General features: G+C 49.3%; 1 protein-coding gene across 1 annotated transcript; it reads right to left on the reverse strand.

Moving 5' to 3' along the window:
• Positions 1-897: 897 nt before the first annotated feature.
• MCIDAS (multiciliate differentiation and DNA synthesis associated cell cycle protein) lies at positions 898-6898 on the reverse strand. The gene is made up of 7 exons (XM_030301586.1): positions 6782-6898; positions 6598-6694; positions 6328-6419; positions 3111-3183; positions 2321-2544; positions 1587-1697; positions 898-1338 (listed from the first exon to the last, which is right to left on the reverse strand). Exons 1-7 carry the CDS (start codon positions 6896-6898, stop codon positions 898-900), a joined length of 1155 nt encoding a protein of 384 aa, XP_030157446.1.
• Between the last annotated feature and the right edge of the window lie 4041 nt (positions 6899-10939).

A 10939-nucleotide genomic window follows, 5' to 3' on the forward strand; every position in this document is an offset into this window, starting at 1 on the left:
CTCAATGCCCATCACCCACTTTCCCCTCTCTCCCACCCCCCCCATCAACCTTCAGTTTGTTCTCAGTATTTAAGAGGCTCTTACGGTTTGCCTCCTTCCCTCTCTGTAACTTTTTTTTCCTCTTCCCCTCCCCCATGGTCTTCTGTTAAGTTTCTCAGGATCCACATATGAGTGAAAACATATGGGATCTGTCTTTCTCTGCCTGACTTATTTCACTTAGCATAAAACTCTCCAGTTCCATCCACATTGCTACAAATGGCCAGATTTCATTCTTTCTCATTGCCAAGTAGAATTCCATTGTATATATAAACCACATCTTTATCCATTCCTCAGTTGTTGGATATTTAAGCTCTTTCCATAATTTGGCTATTGTTGAAAGTGTTGCTATAAACATTGGGGTACAAGTGCCCCTATGCATTGGACCTACAATCTTTAAACGACTAGTGAGAAAACCTGGAAGTTCCCAATAATGCTTCTTATTATAGAAAATTACTTAATCTCTTACAGGCTCCTTTCCCATCTTATAAAACTAGGGCATTATACAAATATAAAATAGCTAAGTGATTTCTAAGTCCTTTCCAGCTCTAGAAGTACATAATTCAAAGCTACTAAAATAAATACTTTTAAAATTGAGATTTATATGTGTGTTTACACGCACACATACAGCACACACTGTGGAAGGGAAGGGAATATACAGTGTTTTATACCAGGACTGTGCAGGACATCATTATCGAGACGTTTTGGTGTCTGAAAAAAAAGTTTCAGGGTGGCATTCGCCCAGCAGAGGGAGTTCTTCATAAGCCAGGTTCGGGAAACAGTTCCCAATTAGCCTCCCAATTAGCCTCCAGGCGCTTCAGTCCGGATACAGGGCAGTATTTGGGGGAACATCATCCCAACTCAACTGGGGACCCAGCGGAATTTGTATCCCCCGTTGGCGGTCCGAATGGTGAAGGCATTGCCCTGGGGGAAAGCGAGGGTGCGGATGGTGCTATGGCTGCGGATGGGGGTGCTGAAGGAGCCACCCTCTTCTAGCTCACTGCGGCTCAGGTTTAGCGCGCTCCGGCTGCACTCTGTGCGCAGCCCCCGGAAGGTGCCGTGGAGGTTCCCTGGCATGTCATCCCTACTCGCGGGCTCCGGCTGTAGCCGGAGCCGCTTGGGGTCGCGGCTCTGCAGCGCTTCATCGCAGCGCTCGGAAATCTCCCTCAGGATGGCGTCCACTTCCGCGCAATCCTGTCCCGCAGCACTGAACAACTCCTCCAGGCTCCTTTTGGCTGTCGCCTTGAGCAGGAAGGGTTCGGCTGTCGACCCGCAATCCCGGGACTGCGTGATCATCAGCTTCTACAAAAGATGGAGGGGCGCCAAGCTGGGGCAAGCCGGACTCCCTTGGTGCGGGGTGCGCAAAGAAGACCTGGGTCCCTTTCGAACTCCGCGGACTCCGATGCAAGCTGCCAGTGGCTCAGCAAGCTCCCAGCAGCCTCCACCTGTCTCCCAACTCTCTCTGGGTCCCAATTCTGGGGACTGGGGGAGGGGTGCACAGGAACATTTCCGACGTCCTGCAATGACCCACACTCCCGCACTCCACTTACATCCAGCACAGAGGCCAGGTGCCGGGTCCGGCTGGCAAGTTCCTTCAGTTGCACGTTCCGCTCTTTGAGCGAGGCGATCTCCTCCTGCTTCTGGGTCAGCGTCACGTGCAGCTGCAGGAGGAGACCCAAACATTAAGAGGTAGGCCACTGTGGTCGGTCTCATCTGTATACTCTGCATGAATTATACCAGGGGTCTAACATCTAATCTGGAACTGGGGGCCGAAGGGCATTTACACTGGTGAGAATAATAATCGCTTTTGTTTATTTGACTTTTGTTTGTTTTACAAAGCACTTGGACAAAATAAATGTATGTTGATCCTCCGTGTACTGTGGTGGTGAAGAGGACGAACTTGGGCAACAAGCAGATCCAGGTTCTGCCTCTGAAGTTCAATCTTCCTATACCTCAGGTTCCTCATCTGAGAAATGGGACTACTATCTTGTTCAGTGATTGTAAGTATTAAATGGGAAGAGAAAGTAAATGGATAAGCACAATATCAGGCATATAGGAATGCTGCACTAAATACTGGTGTCTGGCAGGATTATTCCCACTTACTGCGGTTGGAAACAGGAGAGGCCCTGGAGCAATCGCAGTTCTGTGAAGCCCTCGCCCCGCCCATCCACTGGTTTTACCTCACGGAGGGACACCTGCCAGCTCCTGCCACCCCCACTTCCGCCGGGAGCTCCATACCCAGTCCCCACCCCAGGATTCCTGGAAGCCAGCCCAGTGTCCCTACTTGGTTATTCTCAACGAGCGCGTCCCCCAATGCCCTCTGGTTCTGGTCGGCCACTTCCTTCCAGTACTGCTCCGGCCGGGGCACGTCTGGAGGGGGCAGAGGCGGTGACTGCAGTGCCCTTGGGTCCAGCGGCGGAGAGAGACAGGGCCCAAATGGCAATACGTTGCCAGGAGAGAAGGGAAAGTCTCCGCCGGTCAGAGGAGGCGACATCAAAGAGGATGAGTCTGAGGAAGAGTGGGAGCTAGGTTTGCAGCCTCAGACGCGTGCCCAGCTAGCTACAGGGACAAGACGCCACTCCGGATGTAGGATTTGTGGGAAGACCTTGTTAAGTAAAGCACCCCTCACTCTGCAATCCCCACGATTCCCAGGCCCTTTCTGATATCTTCCTCCTACACAGCAGGCACTCAATATATGCCTGTTGAGCTGATCTGAATAGAATCGCCACCGTGGCCAAGACAAACCTGCCCGAAGTCACACCGGTCCGCTGTTCTGTACACTCTTGTCACCCAGCCTCTCCCTGACCACATCACAGCGTAGGGCTCCCTCTCCCAGAGCTCAAACCGACAAGCTGAGAAAGCTCTAGAGATGCAGCGATTCATCTTCTCGGTGAGGAAGGGTGAAGTCTCATAAATACGCAAGGGCCTGACCCATTGAGGAGTTACTGACGACGTCGACAGGTGCTGGGTTTACCGCCTTCGCCACCACGAAACCGAAATCTGAACTAGTTTGATTTGCGGAGTGGGGGAACACCTCTGACTCCTTTATTTAACTGCAAGGAGACCGCACTTGCCTGCAATGAGATCATCCACTGTGTCTCTGAAATCCTGCAGATCAAAGTCCGCAGCAGTTTGCAGGGACTGGTTCTGGAAAAAAAAACGGAGGTGTAAACTAGTTAATGTCAATTCCAGCAGGTCTGAAACTCGTTCCAGACCGAGTGTTGTCCTCCCGGGCTTGGCAGCGGGTCTGCACGCCCTCGTATGTTCGCAGCCAAGCCTCATACCTGAAAATCAAAGCCCCATTCCAGGCTTGGAATCCAGCAGGCTTGCACTGTCATGGTGGGGAGCGGGTGACTCGAAGCAGAGACCCGGCTCCAGAGGATCCGAAGAGCGCCGAAACTGTGCAGGCTGTTTGAGGCGTGGGTCCTTCCGCGCGCATCGTCTTGCCCCCGTCCCCACCTCCTGCAGCCCGCTGCCCCTGAGCCGCCTCATTGGCCCGCCACCAGACAACCAGCTGTCTCCGTGAGGCCCGTTGAGTTCTTCCAGCTCCCTCTGCACCTCAGTTCAACTTACCTCCGACCCGCCACAGAGCTAGTGCCCTAAGATAAGAGAGCGGGTGTGCGTACGCTCCGTCTTTCCTCCCAAGACCCTACAGCGTGGAGTGTCTCCAAAGAAATAACTTGAGGCTATATATCCCGCCAAGGTTCGGTCACAGCTAAACCACCTTCTCCCCATAAGGGAGGGAAAGGTAGGCTATGAAGAAGGGGCAGGGATGGTATGGAAACTGTTTCTGTTCAGCACGCAAGTGTGGACTCTATTGCTCTTTTGTTTCTCAGTAAGAAGTTTACTTTCCCTTACAGTGTGATGCACCCCCAACATCCTGACACCTGGTTCCTGCAAGGTGCCTGCGCGCGGCTGGCAGCCCCTGAACATTCTTATTCCCTTAATTCGTGGACATTTAGAGTTGACAAACTCTTTTACACAGAGTCCCTATGTTAATTTCCACACCAATGTAGGAAGCAGGCAGGGCCCAGGAAGTGACTCCAACCCCTTTGATAAAGAATCTCGAGCTCAGAGAAATTGAATTGCCCCAAGTCATCCAACTCTGAAATGTAACCGGAGAGAATGATGGTGACTATTTCAGTCTTTTTTCCTCTATGCCTCACTGCCCCTAGCTTTCATCTTTTTTAAGGAGAGCCTGGCTTCCAATGAACACAGCACTGGAGAAGAGGAAAGAAGACTCTCAAGGCACATGGTGTGAGGGAAGGTATCTAATATGCCCATAAGAAATATCTATTCTATTGATTCCACTATTATTGATTGATTCCTTTGGGTTAATCATACTCATCTCCCCAAAGCTTTTGTTTACTATTCAAATATTGCTGAGAAGAGGAACCTAGTCCAGCCCTCATCTCAAAGAAAGTACAAGTATCAGCTTTCCTCAAGGAGGAAAACTTCAATCCAGTAGGCCTCAAGCACCAGTTGGGAACTGAGGCTATACGGGGCAAAGTAGCTTAGAAAGGGCTCAGACAAATCCTGAAACATTCTGTCCTGGTTGAAGGAGCTGCCTCAACTGAAACCAGACTCATTTTCCAAGGGTGGAAAGGTCCTCCTCTTAGTAGAGATTCAGCTAAAGATCTTACCACGAGGAGACTTGAGGCCAACAGGAGAATTGGAGCCCAGGAAATGCTTCCTTGCATGCTTTCCCAGGTCCTTGGCTGATTCTGGACATCAAATACTTCTAGAGAGCTTCCTCTCTCTGTTCACCTTACCCAGCAGGAAGGGGGCTAGGAAATTTGACCTGAATGTGCACTGCCCAGAGTCTTCCCAGGGGATCTTCCTCTAAGTGGTCTCTTTCTTTCTGTACCAGCTCTGTCTTCTCCAGGAAAAGTTCTGGACCTCTTGGTTCATCTGGTAGGAGCTCTGTGCTTGAAACTTTGAATCCTACCTTCCCAATTAAATACAAATCTGGCATTTTCCCAAACTACAATGGCAGCGGGGGGGATGGGGGAAGAGGTTAATACACAACATGATGTAAAATTTAAGTTGTGAATACTCAAGCAAAAATTCAACAAGATCCTGCTTGGTTTTCATTACTTGCAAAATAAGCATGTTGGAATAAGGGAGTGATTGGGCCTCTGGGTCAGTTGAAAGATGCTCAAGTTTTGTCTTTCCTTATTTGGGCATCCAGATATAAAAAGAAAAAAATAAAATGCCGTCTACAGGGCAATGCCCACTCTCACCACTTGCCTTAACAATCTCTGCTCTCAGTGGTCACCTACCCTGAGTCCTTCTGGGCTCTAACCCAATTCCAAAGGCACTTAGGGGAAGCCTGGAAAGCTGTGTTCCACCACTAACCTCGGTTCTGGGAGGTGGTCATATCTTTTGGAATGTTCAGTGCTGGGCATTTCCCCACGGACCCCATGTGCCAAGGGCCTGCTGCCAGGAAGCTGGAACTGACACTTTTCCTGTATCTGGGCACTTCTTATCCCATTGATGAGCCAAGCAGGCTTCTGGCTTCCCAGACACCAGTGCTGGGAGGCTCCATCATCTACCCCTGACAAGTGGTAGAAGTCGGATGGGAGGAAGAAAATAGGTTTTCGAGGAAAAAAAAAAAGTCAAAATACCTCTTTGCCCAATGAGGGTAAGTGACACGAGCCTTTGCAGGGGGAGAAAATGCCTTTTATAAAGGGCCCAATTGCTGAAGGGCCATCTCTGCAAAGAGGAACGTTTTCTGTCAGATTTCTTCCAGAGTTCTTTGAACTTGGTCCCTCTTCCCCTAAATGTAAACTCTTTTCGTCTTTTCCAGTCTTGATCGAGTAGTTATCCTCCAATCTTCACACTCCTTAGATACCCAGGGAATGAAAACTGTTAGTGAATAGCCAAGAAGGGAATGTGGGGGCACTGACAGGGCAGGTACCAGGTACCCAGCTCTTAAATTTGCTCCCACCTACTCGCCTGGTTCCTCAGTGCGCAATCTCCACATTGCTTTGTCACACAGCTCCAGGGAAAAGATGGGGAGAACGGGAGACCCCTTCCCAGGAGGGTAGTCCTCCAAGTGAGCCCCTCTGTTCCAGGTTGGTCAGAGCAGCTCTGAGAATACGGCCGTCGCCACGGACTACGAGACAGGAAGAAGTTCCGGTCCTTGGGGTTGAGATTCCCGCACTACGTCTGCCCCCACTAACCAAACGTGCCTGCGCTCCCCACTTGAGATGAGCCTTTGCGGAAAACGAACCCTTGACTCCTGAGTCGGAATCGGGGCTGTTCGGCTTCCAGAGTGAGGGGAGATACCTGCAATGCAGCCAAGTCACCACTAGGCGGCGCGTCGGACCCGAGTAGCGAGGAGCAGTCGGCGAGGTCCTGCAGGTCTATGGTGGTGAGCGCTGCGCGGGTAGAACCGGAGACACGCGCGGCGGACCCTGAACCTCCCGGCCAGGTCTCGCCGCTGGCATCCCCGCCAGGACATCCGGGCCCCGGGAAGAAAAGCGCTTCCCAGCCACGCGTGCCCCACCCACCCGGTTTGGGGAACACGAGGGATCGCGCGGGAGCCACTGGGCTCACCTGGCAGCGCAGAGAGCTCCGCGTCCCGCCGATCTTCGTAGACCGACACTGGGCTGCCGCCGCTGCAACCAGGCAAGAACTTCCGCGGAGGGGCGAACTAGCCGGACACAGAAACGGTGAGCATGGATCAGCCCCGGGGACCCGGAGCATACGGACCCTGCCCGGCACCGGCCCGCAGCCCCACCTTCTTCTCCAGCTTCCCGGGCTTGCTGAAAGGCCGGCCCCGCAGCTCCAACATCCTGTTGGGGCAGATGCTGTCGAAGGCTCGGCGTCCCGCCGCGGCGCCCCCGCACGACTGCATCCTGCCTCCCCTGCCGCTTCGGCCCAGGAGCCAGGTGCCGGTTATTCGGAGGCGGCGACAGGGGCTGAGTTGGCGACCCAAACTCAGCGCTCCGCCTGGCGCCAGCAGGGGAAGGCGCGTGGCCGGGTTGGAGGCGAGGGGTAGCTGTAGAGGTGTGGAGAGAGGGCCGAGTGGAGAGGGAAGACTCGCCGAGCGGGAGGGGCGGCTCGCGCCTGAGCGCCAGAGGTGGCGCCTTCGGCCCGTGACAATCTGCGCGCGGGCGGAGGCGTTAAACCTAACCTGGCAACGAGGCTTCCCCTGGGAGCTGCGAGCGCGCGGCCCCGGCCCGCGAGCGCCCTTTTGGTGAGCGTTGGCGCCGCAGCCTCCCGGCTGTGCCAGAGGAAGGGAGGGAATGAGGGCGGAGGAACCCCACTGGTGCCTAACTGGGCACCGCCTTCCGGCTTTTGGGCAACAGAGATGGAGAAGTTAATGATTCTTCATTTTCTTCCCACCCCAACCATAAGGCACGAAATAAACGCAGAGTGACACTCGCCAAAGCCAGACCGCCCTGTAGGATTTGGTGGGGGTGTAGAATTATGGCAGGACTCCCCAGAACTGCCCCTGCATTAAAGAAGACCCTTCCCCCAAGGCTGGGGGCGCACTTCTGGTCTTGATTTACCGACTTGCACGTGTTTTCTCTGGGCCTGATACTCTGTATACCTTGCCCCACACCTTCCGAGGCAGAGAAGTCTGGGTATAGCCTTTAAAAGAGCGTCAATAAAGGAAAAGCGACATCTACAAATTCTCCACCCGTTTCTGAAAATGGCACACTGGACGATCCAAAATCCCCTAAAACCCTAGTCTCTTTCTCCCCCAAGGGCTTATCTGTCCACCTGTCCACGGCACATTTGGACGTTCTCTGTACTGCTGACATTGCTTGCTCTGGGAAGTCTTGGCTGCCCTTCCCCAGCCCCAAGCCTCTCCCAGGAAGGGGCGTCTCTAAATTCCTGGGTGAGGGGATCTCTGTCAGGACCACTCATATCTATCCAATTTGAACAATCATCTAAAATTATTTTTGTAACCTCCCATTGGGCACCTGGTTTGTATCTTTTTTTTTTCCTTTTCAAATTTTTATTTAAATTCTAGTTAGTTGACATACAGTGCAATATTGTTTTCAGGAGTAGAATTTAGTGATTCATCACTTACATATAACACTCAGTGCTCATCATAACAAATGCCCTCCTTAATGTCCATCTAGCCCATCCCCCACCTCCCTCCCTCCATCAACCCTCAGTTTGTTCTCTATCTTTAAAAGTCTCTTAAGGTTTGTTTCCCTCTCTTTTTCTCCACTCCCATATGTTCATCTGTTTTGTTTCTTAAATTCCACATGAGTGAAATCATATGGTATTGTCTTTCTCTGACTTATTTTGTTTAGCATAATGAAATTTAGCTCCATTCACCTCAATGCAAATGGCAAAATTTCATTCTTTTTGATGGCTGAATCATATTCCAATATGTACACATACCCCACATCTTCTTTATCCATTCGTCATTTGGTAGGCATTTGGGTTCTCTCCATAGTTTAGCTATTGTTGATAATGGTGCTATAAACATCTGGGTGCATGCACCCCTTCAAATCTGTATTTTTGCATCCTTTGGGTAACTACCTAGTAGTGCAGTTGCTGGATCATAGGGTAGTTCTATTTTTAACTTTTTGAGGAGCCTCCATACTGTTCTGCAAAGTGGCTGTAGCAGTTTGCATTCCCATCAACAGTGCAAGAGGGTTCCCCTTTCTCCACATCCTGGTCAACACCTGTTATTTCTTGTCGTTAGACAAGACAGGTGTGAGGTGGTAGCTCATCATGATTTTGATTTGTATTTCCCTGATGATGAGTGATGTTGAGCATCTTTTCATGTATCTGTTAGCCATTTGGATATCTTCTTTGGAAAGATATCCAAAGAATATGTGTCTTCTGCCCATTTCTTAACTGGATTATTTGGGTCTTTTTGTTTTGTTTTTATTTTAGAGAGAAAGCATGAGCCAGGGAGAGGGGCAGAGAAAGAGAGAATCTCAAGTGGATTCCATGCTGAGTGTGGAACACAAGACACATGACCCTGAGATCATGACCAGAGCCAAAATCAAGAGTCGGACACTCAAAATACTGAGCCACCCAGGTGCCCCTGGATTATTTGTTTTTTGGGTGTTGAGTTTGATAAGTTCTTTATAGATTTTAGATACTAACTCTTTATCCAATATGTCATTTGCAAATATCTTCTCCCATCCCATAGGCTGCCTTTCATTTTTGTTGTTTCCTTCATTGTGCAAGCTTTTTATCTTGATGAAGTCCCAATTGTTCATTTTTGCTTTTGTTTCCCTTGCCTCAGGGGAGACATATCTAGTAAGAAATTGCTCCTCCTGAGGTCAAAGAGGTCGCTGCTTGTGTTCTTCTCCAGTATTTTGACGATTTCCTGTCTCACATTTAGGTCTTTCATCCATTTTGAATTTATTTTTGTGTCTGGTGTAAGACAGTGGTCCACTTTCATTCTTCTGCATGTTGCCATCTAGTTTTCCCAACACCATTTATTGAAGAGACTGTTTTTTTTCCATTGGATATTCTTTCCTGCTTTGTTGAAGATTAGTTGACCATACCTTGTTTGTGTCTTATACGGACTAATATTAGTGAAAATCTTCTTTTGAGGTGGCATAATCCTTTTTATTTGCATCTATTATCTGGGTTAATAAAGACATCCCTTATACTAATGGAGATGATTCTACAATAGTAGAATTAGAATAGACTTAGAGACTTTTTTCACCCATCTATAGATGTGGGGACCCAGTTGAGGTGAGGTTAGGCAGGTGGAGTTGGTGTGGTATCACTGATGGAGAGGAGCTCTGGCTTTAGGGTCAGAGTGCCTGAGGGTTGGAACCAGGATCCACCAGATCAGTGAATCCCAGATCTTTAGGAAAAGCACTTGGCTGGCTCAGTCAGTTGGAGCATGCAACTCTTAATCCTGGGCTTATGAATTTGAGACTCATGTTGGGTGTGGAGATTCCTTTAAAAAATACAATCTTTTTTGTTAAAGGAAAAGCATAACACTGACTTCAAAGAGGTGCTATGAAGATGAGATCATTTATGTCATGCAACTAGTGCTTGTAAGTTAATATTATTGCTGTTGTTTTAAGGAAGCTTTTCAGCTGCACCTCTAGCCTCCCACAACCTAGTCCTGGTTCTTCTGGTTCCTGAGTAGCCTAGTCACTAGCCAGTCCATCCTCCATCCCTATCCAACTTCCCAATCTGTAAGAGGAGTAGGAGAGCTCTTAGTATTGCATTTTGGGGAGATCTCTACACATGGAGACCAATCCCAGATTTTGCTGAATACACTCATTTTTCATTAGTGAGTTCCAAAGCATAGTATAAAAATAGAACCATTGTACACAAAAATGTGGCAAAAAGAGCTGGAATAGCATGCATATGTGACTCCTAATCTAGATGATTCTGGTACCAACTCACCCATATCAATGTTGGCTGAGTGATGGAGTAAAAACAACTTCTCCCCAAAGTCACTCTTTTGTAGAAGAGCCAGTGGCCCTACCTCCACCTTCAATAGCCCGACTGAGGGCTCTAGATATTTTGGGACTTGAATCAGATGATATGATTTTCCTTTTCAGCATCACAGACCAGCTTTTCCTTAAACAGCTTGGGGATCACCATTTCCCTATCACTGAGAAAGTTCCTGGAGGCAGAGAAGGGATCTGAAGAGCTCAGAGTAAGTGCTCCTAGTACTGGAGAGGATGTGGAGGATGCTTGTGAAAACACGTACAAGGTAGTTTTTCCAAATCTGCTTTGCGCTGTTTGCTTTTCATTTATGCAAATTTGTCATACATTTAAATTGATTCTAAGTTCTAAACTGAGTTTATTCCCCCAAAACTTAAGTTTTTTTAATGATACAGAAAAATTTTAAAAAACAGTGCAGTATGTTCACCTCCAATATTAACATTTTCCCATATTTGCCTTCTATTTCTTTCTCCAAGTTTTCCCCCCCTCTGTGTAAACCACTCCC

Source organism: Lynx canadensis, chromosome A1, assembly GCF_007474595.2.
Source record: "Lynx canadensis isolate LIC74 chromosome A1, mLynCan4.pri.v2, whole genome shotgun sequence".
NCBI classification, from domain to species: domain Eukaryota; kingdom Metazoa; phylum Chordata; class Mammalia; order Carnivora; family Felidae; genus Lynx; species Lynx canadensis.